We start from the raw sequence: 20090 nt of genomic DNA on the forward strand, positions 1-20090 counted from the left end.
CCCATACCAGATGTTAAAATACACTATAGTTATCATAGTACTTCCTGGTTAGGTTTTGAGAGTAAAGATAAACACTATGTGTGGGTAGAGGAGTAACTGGTTGTGACAGTTAAGACCCCATATCAAAAGCATCTGTGAAGGTGTGCACCCATGTACACCCAGCATGCGGCAGTGTCTGGGAGACATATATACTGTACAGACATGCTTTGAGAACAGAAACTTAAGGCTTTATTCATAACATACACATGAATCCCAGAAAGAGACACTGGACAGTGGACTGGTTCAGAATAAGAGGCATGGCAATAAATACAGTTTGGGAATGCAAAGGGATATGATCTGAAAATATAACATGAGACGCTACAGATTAAACAAGACTAGCCCTTGGTGATGAAAAGCAGAAAGGTTTAAATTGCTGTTCTTGGAACGGCCATCAGGAAGTACACGCTCTTCACTTCAGGAAATGTAAAAAAAAAAAAAAGAAAAAAAAGGCAACTTTCCAGTGACATGGAAAATAAAGATGTGATGGCCACTGGTTCAACCTAACCTGACTCTAGAGACACATCAGAAATTATGGAATGAAATGGGGGGGGGGGGGTAACACATGATCAGTGTAGTTTGCAAAAAGTTGAGGATTGGTACATGAGACTTTAACGGGGATGAGTCGTCGCAATGTAACTTAGAATAAAAATGCTGGATTGTAAGTTTGCTGTCGCTAACGTTGGTCAGCAGTTATTGCTACTTCAGTGTCCCGTGATTTATTAAGACTTAAAAAACAGATTTAAAAAGGAATGTTCTCATGCTTTAAAAAAAAAAATCTTCAACACTTTATCTCACCATCCTATGCTTATTACTACCACTCATAACCATCGCTGCTCATATGGAAGAGTTGGAGAGGAAAAATGCACTCGAGGTGATATTTCTCTTTATGCTTTAATTAATAAAAATAGATAGACTAGCAAGGATAGCAAAAGACTTGCTCTGTTGTGTTGTCGATAAAATACACTTGTTAATACTGCTCCGACTAGCGGTAAGGTAAGGGTGGGGACGCGTGGCTGCTAATAGTCAATGCCCTGGTCATTGTAATGGGCGCTGTAGTCATCGTGGTAGCTTCCCTGGTATTCCTCCTCTTGGAACTCGGCCTGATAGTCACTGTCGCTGATTTCTGAGCCGTTGGTGCCCGTGCCCTGGCTACCATTTGCGTGGATAGTGGGCTCTGTTGGGCTGGCGCAGTACTTGGGGTCATAGACCTGGCGGCCCAACCCGTACACGCTCATGCCCTTCTGGGATGCCACCTTGTTGGTGCCCATCTGGAGGGATATGGTAGAGTTGTCCAGAGGCTGCACGGCCACCTTCTGGTCAAAGATGTCTCTGCGGGTACCTGGTGCGGACATGCCCGCCTGTAGGAACAAGCAAAACAAGGCACTTTTAGGAATACACTCACGCACACAAGCATTTTGAGAACAAGTAAGTAATCACGCTTCGGTTCTGTTAATTGGTCCAGTTACATTCAAAGTGTGGAATCCTATTAAACAAATAAAGTGTCTTAGACTTAAAATCAAGAGTCAACAATTAACTCTAAATGCAGTTAGCGATAGAGTAAGACATAACATTCCTTTTGCTTTTGAAAGGAGCTTTTCTTGACCATGTCAGAGCAGTTTAGGGCCCAGACACACCAAACCGACTAGCTGCGAGCCAACTTGCGTCACCTCACGTCACCTGCTCTCTGGGCCAAAAAGTAGCACTTGAACACACCGCAAAGACTACAGCCGATGGCCAACTAGCATGTATGTTCTGCACTGATTTGCTAAGCTGAAAAGCCAGTCAGAGTGATCTCTCTCACTGACGGGCTCCGCTGATTCAACATGCTTAATCGGCCGAAAAGCTGCCGACAGGGGTCCAACTAGTGCGGGACACACCGCAAAAACTAGGGTCACAGACGCCCACTGACGGCCCAGCATTGGCTGACGGCCGACCGTCGGCTTGGTGTGTCAGGGCCCTTAGGTTCACTGTGTAGGGAGGAGCAGTCGGGAAAAAAAGTAGAACTGGCTTTCACCTGGCTGGCTCCTTTGTTGGTACCCATCTGAAGGCTGATGGTGGTCTGGTCATATGGTCTGTCCGTCTGTGTCTTTGGGTCGTAAAGATGCCGTCTGGTTCCATAGGCAGTCATACCAGCCTGACTCGCACATTTGTTTGTTCCCATCTTGGCAGAAAAGACACACAGTGCAATCTAATTAGTGACAAATCACATGGGAATGGAAACTGGAGTAGAGCAAATACATTTTTTTTAAATAATACTTTAATGCTCCTTAAATTTCTAGAGAAAAAAAAAATGTGCACGCTTGTGGAATGATTCTCCTGCTTGAATGATGTAAACTGGATTTGAGAGCTTTGACGAGTTCAAGGAATCCTTGGCAAAGGCATGCGTGCAAATAAATAAAACATTCGAATATATTGTAGAGAGGAAATGAGCATCTCCAGTAATGACACACTGGTGTTTAGTGTGGTTGTGGCAATTCTTATTTTTAGGAAGATGATAGTACATCATAAATAACAGCTATATTTAACACTAGAATGACCGGGATGTCACTCCTACCTAAAACGCCCATGGGCCATCAAAATGACGGCCAGTTTTTATTAAACTCTATATTCTGTCAAGATAAATACACAATTGAGACATTAATACACTGCATGTTAGTATGTCTGTTAGGAAACAACTGACACCAAAATTAATATTTTAACAATACTATTTTTCAAACAATTTAAAATGGTCGCTGTCCAACGCCTGTAAATACTGCAATGCCTCGGTGGTAGTCATGGTGCGTCTGTAACGGCGTCTGTAACCAGACATGTTGACAATAATCAGAAATCAAGTTTAGACTATTACTCTGCACTGGAGAACACTAGTGTGTTTCTACGACAGAGCAATGAACTTCACGAAGGAAATGACACGACCAACACACTTCATAAATAGTGACATGACGCACACGATCACGCGCAAATTAGAAAGCGGTCATTTTGACCACTCATGGTTGTTTTAGGGTAGATCTTATAACTTTCGTGCAGTTGATCCAAAACTTGTTTTAAATGCAAATATATGGAGAATTCAGGGAGTGGCAGGTCTGTATCTTTTTTTTTTCTTCACAAAATTATTAAACTTTGAATACCCAAAATGATCAAAATGACCGCCATGGTGGTTCTAGTCATGCCATACAACACACATAGTAGCAAACATACACACAGCTCCTCCTCGCTCCCTCTCTTTGCTGTATACACATGGAGATAGTAGGTCTGTGCATGTCATGCAGGTCTTAGCAGGTTTTGGTGTCACAGCTGTGTTGAGTCTGCTCAGAATGAGTTTGGACGGGCGGTCTCCGGGATGCAAGAATGAAATATTGAGCCCTCTTAACAAAACATCAGTGAAAGGGAAGTGTCGACTTGGTAACCCCCAATGACATGGCTGCACTCACACACTCAACCCCAACTGTAAAGTCACACTGGAAGCATCAGAACTGCTTGTCACCACTTCCACCTGCTACTGTCTGCCATCTCTAGGGGGTCACCTAGTTGACAGACATTACCTGTTGTATAATTTCATGCCCTGTTAAATAAAATAAATGAAAATAACCTATGTGAGATCAACATCTAACCAAGAGATATTCATGGCATGTAGATAAGATCACGCTGCACGTCATTTTTTTTTTTTTTACACAACAGACATCTGGCATTTTTCAACAAACAACTTTTCTATTGTCTATGTCCCTGTGCATCTGCAGAAGTGAGTCATACCGCTTGGGAAACTCGACATGGTTCATTACTTTCTCTTTCATGATGCTGGGAATTGGCAAACTTATGGTCAAGTCAGTTTTATTTGTATACCCCAAAATCACATGGTAATCGCCAAGGGCTGCGTGCCAGGGAGGAATTTTCAGGGCCGACCTTCCCCCGAAATTTGATTGGGTGTCCCCAATTTGAATGTCTCACATGGCAGGGTCAAAGTTCACCTTAGTTCAACTTTTACGTGCCGCACTGCCAGCCTGCGCATGCTGCCAGGTATCCCATCATGCACTGTGCAGTGGTTAGCTGCCTCTCTTTCAAATTGAATGGAGGCAGCCATTCACCGCTTCCAGTGTACCATCACCACAAGAAATTGTTGAGACAGCCGAGATGGTTTAGTAAACGGGGCTGCCCGTCAGATGGACCTATATATTTGTAACTGCATAGCCTGGAGTCTTCGATGTAAAACACCTTTGAGCTGAATTTGATTAGACTTTGGTATGAGACTTTTGCCAGGGGTAGGGCTCAAGGACCTTACTTCAATTCCAGTGCATTGCTGGGCAAGTGATCAAGACTTACCTGTAGTCCAATGACACACTGGCCGGCCTTGATCTTCTCATCGTCAAAATTTCTGGCTTGTTTGTCTGCGTATTTCACACCGATATCAATCTTTGTGTCAATACCTTTGGTCTTTGCCTTAAAAAAAAACAACAAACAAACAAACAAAAACAAATAAAAAATGCACCTAAGTTTTTCACAGCTCTAGTGTGACAACAAATGACTTGCTGCTAAGTAGACAATGATTTTCTATGTGGATGACGAGCCGCTACATACCATGCTTGCCAGTGCTAGCAGTGTGGTCTGGACTTGAGTCATGTTTCCATTTTCAAACAGGTCATTGGCCTCAAAGATGTCATTGGGTTTTAGGCCATAGGCCAAGATAGCTTTGATGAAATTCCCAAGGTTTTCCAGCTGGAGAAAACAACAAAAATGAGTGAGGAGGTGGAGCTTCCTCTAAGACTCACCAGGGAGCAGTAATGGCGTAAAACCAGGCTGTTACTGGAGTGGCGAAAGCTTAATGAATGAGTCCATTTCATCTCAGCGCCCGACATGCTGCGGCAGGTCTTAAATGGAGTGAATATTCCCCTTTATGACGTAGACTTAGTGCCGTCTCTGAGAATTGTGCCTGTTATCAGTGCAGGGTGTGAATACTTGTCACTTTAAGTTGGTTTAGTTCTGAGAACAAGGCTTACCTTGTGCCAGTTCAGTTGCGAATTGTTGATTTTCTTCACTGAACCAGACTGCAATTTGTTTATCAGCCTGAGAGACAGAAAGAGACAAAGAGTGAGAGAGAGAGAGACGAGAGACAGAGAGAGAGACAGAGACAAAAAGAGACAGAGACAGACAAAAACAGAGAGAGACAGACGGCAACAGAGAGAAACACAGACAGACACAGAGACAAAGAGACAGACAGACAAAGAGAGAGAGACAGGGAGACAGAGAAACAGACCGAGACAGACAGAGAAACAGACCAAGAGAGACAAAGAGAGAGAGACAGACAGAGATAGAGAGGGGGAGAAACACGCCACAAACCGATACACTGTAATCAGTGAAGTATATGGTGGATGGTTTCAACAGAAACAGGTCTAAACTTTCACCAGTGTGATATAAAGTCTTATCACAGAGACAAAGCCTGCCACAGATCTCATGAGCAACATACACGAATGTCAGCATCACCTACACACCTGTGTACAAGGACACACACCTCTGCAATGTCACATATTTACACTGTCAGCATATGCAGTCCCCTGGGACACACACACACACACACACACACACACTCTTACTCGCACAGGATGACTCCATCTTTCAAGCCTCTCTGGAAGTTGTCCCCGATAGCCATCCCTGTCACCTCCTCGATCCAGTAGCGAAGCTCCTCCTCCTTGACCAGGTCATATTTCTGAGCAATCTAAAAAGACAACACACCACCATAAAAACCTCATCCTTGAAAAGTCTAGAAATGTTGAAATAAGTCCGGCTTGACCCACTATTATGGTACTTTGGTCAATGTCCCACAGCTACGGAGCAGCTGCCTGCACCAGTCTTCTACACGTTTTCTTGTGTTCGAAGTGTTAACCTTATTCATGTTTGATCTGCATGTGATGGCACAGCATTACACTAGAAGTTGCATAATGGTATCTTGTCAAACTACACAATCAATAAAATAAATAAACCTCAAAATGGTTTGAAACATGACATCAAAACAACTTGTTTTTAGAGTACCCACAGTTGGAGGAGTAAAAAGGAGGGGGGGGGGACTCAAAACAGTTATAGCACACAATTTACAGCGTGAATACGGATCCATGACTTTTGTTGGTTGGAATAAAAAGAACAAGGGCATCTGGGTGGCGCGGCGGTCTATTCCGTTGCCTACCAACACAAGGACCGCTGGTTCAAATCCCTGTGTTACCTCCAGCTTGGTCGGGCGTCCGTACAGACACAGTTGGCCGTGTCTGTGGGTGGAAAGCTGGATGTGGGTATGTGTCCTGGTCACTGCACTAGCGCCTCCTCTGGTCAGTCGGGGCACCTGTTCGGGGGGGGGGGGTAGCGTGATCCTCCCACGTTCTAGGTCCCCCTGGTGAAACTCCTCACTTTCAGGTGAAAAGAAGCAGCTGGCGACGCCACATGTATCGGAGGAGGCATGTGGTAGACTGCAGCCCTCCCCGGATCAGCAGGGGGGGCGGACCGGGATGGCTCGGAAGAGTGGGGTAGTTGGCCGGACACAATTGGGGAGAAAAAGGGGGGAAATTCCAAATAAAATAAAAGACAAAAAAGAACAAACAGATTTTGTTCATTGTCCAGAATCCCATCGACAAAATGAAAAAGTTGCTCCAACGGTGAAGAAGATGAATGAAAAGAATAGATTGAGCTTTGACCCGGTACCAACATCTGCTGCTTTAATCTGCTCAACCCAGTCATTTGTTACCCAACCCACACTCACATAAATCTTGTGTAACCGTGTGTCAACTCTTGGTTGACACACAGGGCTGCACGGCATTATGAGAAGAAGCATGTGTCAAACCGAGGTTGATTGAGAGACCTTCTATTGCTGCTCAGGGAGCCATTTCTCAGATGTTTTGAAATCCCTTCTTTACCTTTTGCAGAACCCACCCCTTCCGTTCTTTTGGCCCCAACATTCCTCCTATTGTGATGGGAAGATGAAAAGGCAGAAGCCACACCTCCATCCACGTTTCAAGCTTTGGTTGAGCAGGCAATGATCTCATCACTGTGCATGTACTTTCTCACGTGGACACCCCAGGTGAAGTTGTTACACTTTTGATGACACATTACGTGGCCTGCTGGACCCCTGGAACATCTCCCCTTGACGCAATTTAAAAAAAAAAAACACATCTGTACTGAAGCCCATACACAGAGAGCTAAATTTAGCAGATGCAACGCCACTAAAAAGGCGACCACATCAAGATAAAACGGTGCCGGAGAGCTTTCCCAGCCTGTCAGTAGCAGATAAAATGAGCCGGTGTACAGCGCTGTACTTGACATTCACTGGCTCAGCAGCTGCAGACTCCCCCATTAGCTTGTTGGCCATTGTAAGCAACACTTGAGTATTGGCAAACGCAGTATAAACATGCCGCTTTAACAAGCTAACTCCACAGACGGCTCTCCTCATACCGAGCAGGACAAGCCCAGCACTATGAGGATGCAGTTGGAGGGGGAACACCGCAAGAGGGATAACATCTGGAGTGGACTCCTCACCACAGTCTGGTCTTTGTTTTCCAGAGATCAGGCTTGCACTGTGACATGTTAACCCCGTTTATTCCAAAATATGACTGTTCTAAACAATTTCCCCAGTGAAAACTCTGCTTACAGCTTAGCGGCGTTTTGGGGGGACCCTGGCCTTTAAAGATCTGTCTCGGATGGTCACATCAACATCCGGTTTGCATGGTTCCTGGTAGTCGTGCTTTGTTCACGCATTTCTAAAATGTATCTAATAATGAATGATATTGAGGAAAAAAAACACAACCTATTGTGATTGTTTGGGGGTTTTTATGATAGTAATGCAATATTGAAAGAATAAAATAGTGACAATTTCCCCAGATATATGCAACCATCAACTTCACAACCACATAATTTGTCACTCGGAATAATTGGGGTGATTTTTAGAGGGGAAATAAGGCAGTTTTCCAATGCTTTGTGTGATGCACTACAATTAGGGATGGAACAATACTGATACTGAATACAGGGCTGATACCAGTATAAAATGGATTATCTGTATCTTTTGGCACATAGAAACTTATATTTCCTCAATGACAGGGAAAAGCTGAATCTGTTTCAGTTATTTTGCCCATTGACCCCAAAGTAATGGTTTTAGTCTGCACTTTCAAGCAAGTGTAATGGATCAGTACTCGATACCGGCAAATACTTGAAGATTCATACTTTGAATGAGTATCGGCAGTGAAAAAGTGATATCGGTGCATCCCTAACTGCAATATTTTTCTTCAAGATTACTCATAAAAAGCAGACCTTGCTGAATTTTACTTGCCTTTTAGCAGCAACGGTTGGAGTCTAACTTGACTGACGGGCCCAATTTGCCATACACGGCATCCTTTGCGGTGTGACCACTGCACATGTGTACAATGAGATATAGATTGTGAAACAATATGTTGTTCAGCCCTACTACCTAAGGCTAAACACAAATATTAAGTCATTGATGGTTTTACACATTATTTGTAGTGGAAAAGTGAGCGCACTGTAGTAAAACAGTCTATTAAACTGCATATATATATATATATATATACATACACTACCGTTCAAAAGTTTGGGATCACCCAAACAATTTCGTGTTTTCCATGCAAAGTCACATTTATTCACCACCATATGTTGTGAAATGAATAGAAAATAGAGTCAAGACATTGACAAGGTTAGAAATAATGATTTTTATTTGAAATAAGATTTTTTTTACATCAAACTTTGCTTTCGTTAAAGAATCCTCCATTTGCAGCAATTACAGCATTGCAGACCTTTGGCATTCTAGCTGTTAATTTGTTGAGGTAATCTGGAGAAATTGCACCCCACGCTTCCAGAAGCAGCTCCCACAAGTTGGATTGGTTGGATGGGCACTTCTTTGAGCAGATTGAGTTTCTGGAGCATCACATTTGTGGGGTCAATTAAACGCTCAAAATGGCCAGAAAAAGAGAACTTTCATCTGAAACTCGACAGTCTATTCTTGTTCTTAGAAATGAAGGCTATTCCATGCGAGAAATTGCTAAGAAATTGAAGATGTCCTACACCGGTGTGTACTACTCCCTTCAGAGGACAGCACAAACAGGCTCTAACAGGTACTATTTAATGAAGATGCCAGTTGGGGACCTGTGAGGCGTCTGTTTCTCAAACTAGAGACTCTAATGTACTTATCTTCTTGCTCAGTTGTGCAACGCGGCCTCCCACTTCTTTTTCTACTCTTGTTAGAGCCGCTTTGTGCTGTCCTCTGAAGGGAGTAGTACACACCGGTGTAGGAAATCTTCAATTTCTTAGCAATTTCTCGCATGGAATAGCCTTCATTTCTAAGAACAAGAATAGACTGTCGAGTTTCAGATGAAAGTTCTCTTTTTCTGGCCATTTTGAGCGTTTAATTGACCCCACAAATGTGATGCTCCAGAAACTCAATCTGCTCAAAGAAGTGCCCATCCAACCAATCCAACTTGTGGGAGCTGCTTCTGGAAGCGTGGGGTGCAATTTCTCCAGATTACCTCAACAAATTAACAGCTAGAATGCCAAAGGTCTGCAATGCTGTAATTGCTGCAAATGGAGGATTCTTTGACGAAAGCAAAGTTTGATGTAAAAAAAATCTTATTTCAAATACAAATCATTATTTCTAACCTTGTCAATGTCTTGACTCTATTTTCTATTCATTTCACAACATATGGTGGTGAATAAGTGTGACTTTTCATGGAAAACACAAAATTGTTTGGGTGATCCCAAACTTTTGAACGGTAGTGTATACAGTGCACCCGGAAAGTATTCAAACCCCTTCACTTTCCCCACTTTTTGTTATGTTACAGCCTTATTCCAAAATGGATTAAATTCCTTTTTTTTCTCATCAATCTACATACAATACCCCATAATGGCAAAGCGAAAAAGGTTTTGTAGAAATCTTTGCAAATTTATTAAAAATAAAAAACTGAAATATTGCATGTACATAAGTATTCACACCCTTCACTCAGTACTTGGTTGAGGCACCCTTGGCAGCGATTACAGCCTCAAGTCTTCTTGGGTATGAAGCTACAAGCTTGGCCCACCTATATTTGGGGTATTTCTCCCATTCTTCTCTGCAGATCCTCTCGAACTCTGTAAGGTTAGATGGGGAGCGTCGCTGCACAGCTATTTTCAGGTCTTTCCAGAGATGTTCAATGGGGTTCAAGTCTGGGCGCTGGCTGGGCCACTCAAGGACATTCACAGACTTGTCCCGAAGCCACTCTTTCATTGTCTTGGCTGTGTGCTTAGGGTCGTTGTCGTGTTGAAAGGTAAACCTTCGCCCCGGTCTGAGATGCTGAGCGCTCTGGAGCAGGTTTACATCAAGAATCTCTCTGTACTTTGCTCCATTCATCTTTCCCTCGATCCTGACTAGTCTCCCAGTTCCTGCCGCTGAAAAACATCCCCACAGCATGATGCTGCAACCACCATGCTTCACTGTAGGGATGGTATTAGCAAGGCGATGAGAGGTGCCTGGTTTCCTCCAGATGTGACATTTGGCATTCAGGCCAAAGACTTCAATCTTAGTTTCATCAGACCAGAGAATCTTGTTTCTCATGGTCTGAGAGTCCTTTAGGTGCTTTCTGGCAAACTCCAAGCGGGCTTTCATGTGCCTTTTACTGAGCAGAGGCTTCCGTCTGGCCACTCTACCATAAAGGCCTGATTGGTGGAGTGCTGCAGAGATGGTTGTCCTTCTGGAAGGTTCTCCGATCTCCACAGAGGAACGCTAGAGCTCTGTCAGAGTGACCATCGGGTTCTTGGTCACCTCCCTGACCAAGGCCCTTCTCCTCCGATTGCTCAGTTTGGCTGGGCGGCCAGCTCTAGGAAGAGTTCTGGTAGATCCAAACTTCTTCCATTTATGAATGATGGAGACCACTGTGCTCTTTGGGACCTTCAAAGCTGTAGAAACTTTTTTGTACCCTTCCCCAGATCTGGGCCTCGGTACAATCCTGTCTCGAAGGTCCGCAGACAATTCCTTTGACTTCATGGCTAGGTTTCTGCTCTGACATGCACTGTCAACAGTGGGACCTTATATAGACAGGTGTTTGCCTTTCCAAATCATGTTCAATCAATTGAATTTACTACAGGTGGACTCTAATCAAGATGTAGAAACATCTCAAGGATGATCAGTTGAAACAGGATGAACCTGAGCTCAATTTTGAGTGTCATAGCAAAGGGTGTGAATACTTATGTACATGCAATATTTCAGTTTTTTATTTTTGATATAATAATAAGAATAATTGGCAAAAATGTCTACAAAACCTTTTTCACTTTGTCATTATGGGGTATTGTGTGTAGATTGATGAGGAAAAAAAAGGAATTTAATCCATTTTGGAATAAGGCTGTCACATAACAAGATGTGGGGAAAGTGAAGGGGTGTGAATACTTTCCGGATGCACTGTAGGTATGTATGAATGTATGTATGTATATATATATATATATATAGTTTTTTTCTGAAACTGTCAATGGTGTTGTAAGTGCTCAACTAATGAGGAGCGGATGTATGAATGTATGTGTGTGTGTGTGTGTGTGTATGTATATATATAAAATAAATAATAAATCAGACTTTTATAGCGCTTTTCTAACACTCAAAGTCGCTTTACAATAAAACATATATGTACGTTAATGGTAGCTTTTCCAATCTACACAAAACAAGCACCAAAGACAACGGATTTCATTGTTTTCTGTACTCCTGGCCTTCATAGCAGGGAATGGATGGATTTATTTCCACAGTGCGCCATCACTCCTCTCCTCATACTATGGCCTGTCAGCTACACAAGGTGAGCAGTCACACCATGAAAGGGTCTTTTTAAAGTACTTTGTGCCGTTTTCAACAGAGCGAGCCAAGTTCAAAAACTACGGACACGTCCTCATTCCCATAATCAATGGACAATGAAGGAAATCCTCAAATACAATCCTCCTCATCTTGTTAAAGGGCAAAGAGGATGTTGTGTTCCAAAGTATGACTCAATGGGAGGTTGGGCTGAAAAGGTTAGAGTGGAACTTTTGGGTTCATAATATCAGGCTTGAAGGCACTGTCATTTAGGAATTAATCAGAGGCTTTCTGTGTCACTGGAGTTTTGAAGCCATCTCTAGGAACACAGAGAAACCACAGAGAGACAGATAGAAGCCTACGATGATTAGAGAGAAAAGATTTTTCTCTTTTCACATCCCCCAGCAGTTACTTTCTAGGGAAGGCTGCCAAGAACTCCCCCTCTGAAAAAAAAAAGCAGACATCAGGAAAAAAGGATCCAGTTCACTTCATCTTGATGGAGTCATTAAAATGAGCTTCTGAGGGGAAAAACTTTGGACAGCTATGGTTAAACCCCACTGGAACTGAACCCCAGACAAATGCCCCCCCCCCCCCATTCATTTCTGCAGCAGAAAGCATTCCCTGATGACAGTGCAAAACTGCAAGCATTTGGCTGTCAAAAAAATAAATGAATATTTTTAAAAAATTCTGACAACCCAGTGGGTACAAACAAATGCACAACCACCCCCAAACCTAAGAATTCAAGGCATCTAACACCTAGTTACGAAAATATTCAATGTGATACCAAAACTGTTTGACTACACCGCCGATCACCTTCACACTGATTAACCATTAGTTGAATCATACACACGGCCGGGTACTGAACCAAGGCTGAGCAAACAATCCAGCTGGTATTCACTAATATTTAACCATCTCTTGGCTTGGAAGATGCTCAGCAGTCCACATAATGCGGTGGATTTGTCCTGGCATCAGTGGGAAGTATCAGTATAAAATCCGTTGGCAGGTGAGAACAGCAAATAACCATCGCAGTAAACGTGACTTTCAGGAGCTCCGTGCCAAAAGTATAATTAAAGACATGAAGATCAAATTAACTTGGTTACAATCTCTATTAAAGTTGGTAATGTAAGCTGGATAAAAGCCTAGCTTAGAATTCTGTAAAACCAAATATTCTTAGTTCATTAGTCAAACAGCAACTTCAGATGGCATCACATAATCTTAAATAGTTAATTTTAAGACAAAAACAGACTTTCTGTGTTCTTTGAACGCTGCCAGTTAGTGATTGCAATGTTTTCAAATCAATGTTGACTTTGTTTATAATGGAGAACTTAGCAAAAACAAATGCAGGTATGATTAACGTTCCTCTGATTCTGGGATGATGGACCACCACACCAAACAAAAGAAACCAGCAACGGCCTTGTTAAAAGAGCTGCGGTGGAAGAATAGGACTGATGACCCTACCCGTATCTTGCTGGAGGCGACAAGATGAGCTGAACAATAGTATCAGGAAGGTAATCCTTCCTGCCCATCTAAAAATGGAAACCTTTGGTTAACCACAGAGAAGAGTTTGGGAATCACAAGGGACTAAACCAATGCTAATCTACTGGAACTCAATGCCATCAGCACTTTGTATGGGAACATGGCATGCATCGCCTCCCACAACATGCGCCCTATCTGGGGGAGTAGTACTGTAAATACAGCAGGTTGAACAAGGCACCAATACCTTGCATGGTAAGAGCACACAAGTAATCAGCTTGACTGCACAAGGCTGCCCTGTTCACCCTCTCCCTGGGTAACCTCGAATGAAGCATCAGCCATCAAGACCCCAAGCTTACCCCCAGAAAAAAAAGACACCCTCCCCCTCCAATTCCCAAAGTTTAGAAACCCTGTGAATGCACACTCCAACTGGAGATGGCTACCGGCTGGCAGAGTCAAAACAAAATCAAATAAATACAGTATCGTAATTTATTCTTCTAGGGGTGAAGCAAACACTGAAAATTATCCCCCACAAAACCAACAGGGCAAACACCTCCGCGATGAGAACATCATCTTTGGGACAACATGGAGAAAACCACAAGACAAGGAAACCTGCATTTGAGAAAAAGCAACATTAAACTACCTGGCTGAAATGGTGCTTTAGCCAAACAGCTGGGCTGATCTGGATGAGACCACACAAGCCAAAATAGCATGCTATAATCAAGCCTATAGAAAGTATGAAACCCCTTTCCTCTGGGGGTCACTGACACTTGGCTTGTGTAAATAAACATGAATACCCTCCTTTGTCAACCTGGTGATGCTCCTGCCATTAATTTGCTTCATAAATCGTTATCTACACTTGTGAAACACCTGTCATTCAGGATGAGACTTGTGGTCATGGTTCACCACTGAGCACTGAAAGCATAACACATTTCCTATTCACAAAAATTAAAATAAAAAAAAATGCCCATTGGTGCATTTTTTGGCATTTGATTACACTGCATCTACCTCTGTCCTGCCCGTTTCCAAAAAAATCACATCAGATTAACTATTTTGGGCCCAGAGCTCCAGGTGGAGGGATTTCCTGGGGTTGGTTTGCCAGGCCTGGTTTGTATACGTCCATCATTTGGCTTCAATTGGATGTCTGCCTTCATGCATTCCTGTCTACCAACTCTGCAGACACAAACACAATCAATCTCTGTTTGCTTGATGCAACGGCAACACGCCTACCGCAGGGCAAGCTAAACATAAAGGGGGCGAAAAACAAACCAGACTGAACACCCTTTAGGATCATGACCTTTGGGGGGAAGATGATGAATGGAGTGGCTCACTATAACGGTTCTTTACTAGTGTGCCTTGGGGCAGGCTCAGGTGTGTTTCGTGATTTGGTTGAGCGAATGAGAATATTCTCATCATCAACGTTAAACTTGGCTCGTGTTCACACACAGTTTTCCGACATTTACATGTGCTCCTCCCATTGCAATAAAGCTCGAGTGACATTCTCCCCGAACGCCAATATCAACATGCTTTATTGGCATGATAAAACTGACATTTGGGTTGCCAAAGCATTTGAAATGCATTTATTTGAGAACAAAATCATGAGAAGGCAAGTAAAGTGATCTGAACATTTGTATAATGGGGGACTACATACACAACTTATTCTTTCCAGTGGGTGAGAAGGAACACCTTGAGAGGATGTGACAACTTTTTTTTTAAGACTTACATTTTGTTTACCATATGATGCTCAATCATACAATATCCACCTGCAGAAACACACACACACAGACAAGCATGGTGTAGACCAGTGAGGAGTAAATCCCCGTTTCTTGGTGAAATGACCACACTGCTGTGAAATGGAGGAGAAGGGACTGGGGCTGTAGCCTTTTACAAGTTTTTGGTCAACATCCATTAGGAATGGATAATTACATCCATAAGTAATTATGAAGCTCATGTAAACAACTTTAAAAAAACACTGCACTTCAAAAAAAAAAGGACCTTGTGGCCTACAAAAGGTTGAGATCTTAAATCTCTCTTCACTCAATCTGCTAGAGAGAGAGAGAGAGAGAGAGAGAGAGAGAGAGAGAGAGAGAGAGAGAGAGAGAGAGAGAGAGAGAGAGAGAAAGCACTTCTATGAAGCCTCAGAGGAAAGTGGGATCAAATTTTAAGTAGGTGATTTTATCTGTTGGTCTTGTTAGACACCTTGTTAACATAAGATTCAGTGATTCTAAGTAGCATCAACTGGCAGAACCAGAAGAACAAGCCATCAAAGTTCACCCCTGCAACCTCCAGACAAAAAAAAGGGGGACTTAGCATTCCTACTTGGACACCAAGGGAGGTTGCTTTCTAGTCACCGATCAAAGATCTTGAGAGGGCTTGTTGGTTGGCCTGACTGCAAGGATCTACTTATGTTTAAGGTTTCCCTTTTCCTTTCCAAAGGAGATGTCTTGTTTTTCCCGATGACCTTTGGAAAAGCCAAAGGTCACCATAAAGATAAGACAACCAGAGGGATTAGCAGGCGTTGAACGGGAAAGCTTCAGGTTTAGGAATGGTACAAGGGACAGACACGGAGCTGCAAATGTTTAGACTTTGACCAAACGTCGACCCTTTAAAAATGCTGCCGACTGACAGCTGGCGATTATCTTACGAGGTTAATAAGCAGATACAATGGAAACCAAGCTGTTTCCATATCCTGTCAAAACCTCTTGGATATGGATTGCGAGCAGTCCAATAACAGCCTGGGTGTTGGCAGTCGCCATGGAAAAATAAAATAAAAAAAAAAATAGACCGAATGCGACTACCAGAATTATGAGCATAAATATTTTCGTACTTTCTTGGCTCTGCTTCCAAGGCCCGTCTGCCCTAGCTGCTCTGCAGATTACCTCACAAGAGGTTTTTCCACACCAACATGACAAGGAAAAGTACAAAAGCAGGGAAAGAATAAAGGACATTGAAAATAACCCTATCCTGGTAAAAATTAAGAGCATCGGGTCCTTGACATCTGATGCTGTAATTCCAGTGGTCTGGAACCAGAAGTCCCACAGGAGATGAGACAGACCCTGAAAAACATGGCCATGTATTTTAACAGATTAACTTTAATCCAAAACTGGTGTTCCCAACTCAGTCTCGAGAATAGCGGGAACTATACTCAACTGCAAATAAGTGTAATGGGAATTACAGCGGGTAATTTGTAAACTTTATTTTGAGGCCGAGAAAGACTGAACCATTAAGAGACAACACGGTCAAATGTGGGGAAAAGGGGATATCCAAGACCCACAGAGGAAGGGCTCTTCATCGAGGGATTCTGCGGTGGAATTCAAAGCATTTAATGTATGCAGCTTACAGCGTATAGCCTTCAACACCTTCAGCAAAACAAGAGGAGCCCAGATGGGCCCCTACACTTCCACATTCTTTTGTTCATGTGCAATGTCTGACAAGTCAAGTTTAACTTTAAACTGAGCCTCCACAAAAGGACAGTAGGACAAATTGAAGAGCTGTCGCCTTTAAACAGGCGGACAAGAGCTGATGGACTGTTGGGTGGAGCAGAAGTACTTACCACAATTACTCAGGTGTGATTATTTCAGAGTTGAAGTGAGGGTCATGTCTAGGGGCCAAAGGGAAACTGTTTGGACAACGGGGAACGCTGCATCAGTCTAGTTATTAGGGATCAGAGGAGGGGGTATACTGGGTGATGTAAAGGCACACCCGCAGGGGGAAACATTTCGCAATCGAAAGACTTAAAAACTCTGCGTCCGGAGTGACATTAACCTCGACGCGAGGTGGCCCCGCGCAGTGTCCCCAATGACGTCATAATTGAGCTAGTTTCTACCCCAAACAGCAGGAAAACGCCAAACTGTTTGTAGGAGGCGACGGGGCCTATCTAACGAGGGTCTTCTCTCCACGCCGCCGATTAAAAAAAATGTGCGCACATTCAAAATCAACCACCCCCCCCCCTTCAGAAACGGAGTGCAATCGTGTGGCGCGCTAGTGTTATTTTGCAACATGGCGTATTTCGTTTTTGTAAAACCGTAAAAAAAAAACTCCACTTTTAAAAACACTTAAAACCCGCGACCGTTGTGCAGACGCGCCGAGGATGAATGAGTCAATGGAAACTCCTCCGCAGAGACACAATGAGTCGGTTCGGATTTGCATCGGATTCGACCTCTTACTTAAAAGCCTCGCTGAACAAGGTTCTTCAGAATAAACTGAACAAGGTTCGTCATAATAAACGCCATAAAACCAGACGTCGGCCGTTTCTCTGCATTATAAAAGGGGAAGGGACGCGGGTTCGGACAAAACAAGAACGGATTTAGTCAAGAGTTTACCATCGTTCAAAGAAAAAAAAGTGCCACTAGTTTAAATGGGGTCTTCATTTAAGATTAAAATGTAATGATCTCTGAAGGGGTCTCAGAATGGTGTAGCAACATTGCTGTTTTGAGATAAACAATTTTGCATACTGTCCATTATGAATGTGACAAAAATTGTTTATAAAATGTTTAAAATGATAATTTCTCAAAATCAGCTGACAAAATGTTCAATTTTATGCAAATCTGATTTCCAGTGAGTCTTGAATAGGAGGAGGGGGACTCGTGGACTTACTTTGCTTTTCACCTCTGCTGATAATCCATAGGCTGGTCCCTTATTGAACTGAGTCATCTTTGTTTTGGCGTCCAACAAACGAGTCTCTATGCTGGACTACGACGTAGCGAAAGCGGTTCCACGGCGAAACTCCGTATTAGACCACAAACTGCCGTTTTCGGGAGTCCTGTAATACGAAGGCCGGGGGAATAAATCCGGTTTTATGCGGTGTGGGAAAGTAGAGAGAACTTGCAACCAGATTCCAGAAACAACTCGCCTCAAACGTGTTATTTGCAGGGGGGGGTGGCTAACGTAATGATTGACAGATGATGGGAACCAATCAGAGCCGCCTCCTTCCCGCGGGCTACGCCTCTCTCACCGCAGGGTGCTGTGACGTCCTAATTTCATGATGGGAATTCTGGTGCGGCCTTCAGAGACAGACATCTACCCTGGTAAATGACCCTTTCCTTCTTTCAGTATAAACCTTTAATGTGTTCTTTTTGCACGGATTAAACTGAAACTGCACACCAATTCTGTAATTGTTATCCAACTATCAGTCTGTTTTGGTCAGAACCAGTCCAATGGGACTATGGCAGCTGCAAACTTTACCATAAAACATGTCATCTTTGGCAACAAAGAAGTCCCTACACTGTAAATTCTAACTTGAAAAATAAGGAAACCGGTTACACTTGGGAAAAGTAAGTAAATGAACTTGTGTCAAGTTATGTGAAATGATTTTTATGTGAAATGAACTTGACACACTGTGATGGACTGGCGGCCTGTCCAGGATGTCTCCCCACCTGCTGCCCAGTGACTGCTGGGATAGGCTCCAGCATCCCGCGACCCCAATTGGGATAAGCACCTTGGATAATGGATGGATGAACTTGACACAATTAAGTTCATTTACTTACTTTTCCCAAGTGTAATCAGTTTCCTAATTGTTTTAAGTAAACTCAACTTTTAGAATTGACAGTGGTGTATAAATACAATAATCATCCTGGCAAGATGATTGGTTCACGAAGCCATTATTCCCCCCCCCCCATTCTCTATCGTCAAGGAAGGACTTCGTGTATTTTGTAAATTCCACTTTTATACAGATAAAAATGGCACATAAACTAGAATGTACGGTGTGGCCTGTTTGAAACAACCCCACAGATGGCTTCATATGAGTCAGTATTTAGCATATTTAAAAAACAAGTCAGTCCTGAAAAAATTAATTCACAGTTTTGAAACTAGTGACAGCCCCTACCTACCCCCCACCCGGCCAATAAAATACCTTGGCCTTGTTCCATGGGTCTTGTAGGTGAGTTGTCGCCTGAATAATATTACACCTGTGTCGGCAAAAGGCCTACATGGTTCCCTGGCCCGTTCAAGGTGAATGGAAGTTGATGCAAAGAAAGAACAGCAAAGTCAGCTCGTGTGTGGTAAGACAAGTCTCCCACATCTTCAAACACTGCTCAGCTATCAGTTTCAGTCTGGTCTGTAGACTCATCACCTGCCTTATTTACTGCTGCGTTCGTGGACCTTTACACCATGCCCGATGGTCACTTTTTTTTTTAAAGTGTATGATTATGTCATGTTAGGTATCAACATTTTTACAAATTAAACACTCCACTGATCTACCTTTATGACAGCGAACGTTTTGTTAGACAAAGTGACACCTTTCAGGTGTCTCAGGGAATTCCTCATGCTAAAATGAAACTATACCTACAAACATGAAAGCTCAGTACGGCCTTGGTTCAGTTAACATGAGCACGGAGGAAAATGAAACCTCTACAAGAAACCTCTGAAGAAAGAGGTTTCCTCAGTATTGCAAAATAATTCATCAATATTCATCGTACTTTGCAGAAGTATTCCCAATTTTCCTCTAAGTCTAGAACTGTGTTCTCTTGAACACAACTAATGTCCCCCCCCCCCCACACACACACACATTTTGTCTTACACATATTGAGTGTGGCGGCACGGTGGCGCAGTGGTTAGCACAGTCGCTTCACAGCAAGAAGGTCCTGGGTTCGAGCCCCAGGTGGTCCAAACCTTGGGGGTCATCCCGGGTCGTCCTCTGTGTGGAGTTTGCATGTTCTCCCCGTGTCTGCGTGGGTTTCCTACGGGGAATCCGGTTTCCTCCTACAGTCCAAAGACATGTAGGTCAGGTAAGTAGGCCGTACTAAATTGTCCCTAGGAATGAATGTGTGTGTGTGGGCTATGTGATGGACTGGTGGCCTGT

At 43.2% G+C, this 20090-nt stretch overlaps 1 protein-coding gene across 2 annotated transcripts; it reads right to left on the reverse strand.

Annotated features, from left to right (window-relative positions):
• Window positions 1–210: 210 nt before the first annotated feature.
• On the reverse strand, window positions 211–18145 carry cnn3a (calponin 3, acidic a). Of its 2 annotated transcripts, none has more exons than XM_056299154.1 (7): window positions 17888–18145; window positions 5622–5743; window positions 5028–5094; window positions 4609–4746; window positions 4354–4470; window positions 2054–2200; window positions 211–1397 (listed from the first exon to the last, which is right to left on the reverse strand). In XM_056299154.1, the coding sequence occupies exons 1-7, from the start codon at window positions 17942–17944 to the stop codon at window positions 1056–1058; spliced, it is 990 nt and encodes a 329-aa protein (XP_056155129.1). In that variant the 5' UTR covers window positions 17945–18145; the 3' UTR covers window positions 211–1055. The 2 variants fall into 2 exon arrangements, with proteins under 2 accessions (XP_056155129.1, XP_056155130.1); XM_056299155.1 differs by lacking the exon at window positions 17888–18145 and adding an exon at window positions 16845–16974.
• Between the last annotated feature and the right edge of the window lie 1945 nt (window positions 18146–20090).

This window comes from Lampris incognitus, chromosome 19 (assembly GCF_029633865.1).
Source record: "Lampris incognitus isolate fLamInc1 chromosome 19, fLamInc1.hap2, whole genome shotgun sequence".
In the NCBI taxonomy this organism is placed as follows: domain Eukaryota; kingdom Metazoa; phylum Chordata; class Actinopteri; order Lampriformes; family Lampridae; genus Lampris; species Lampris incognitus.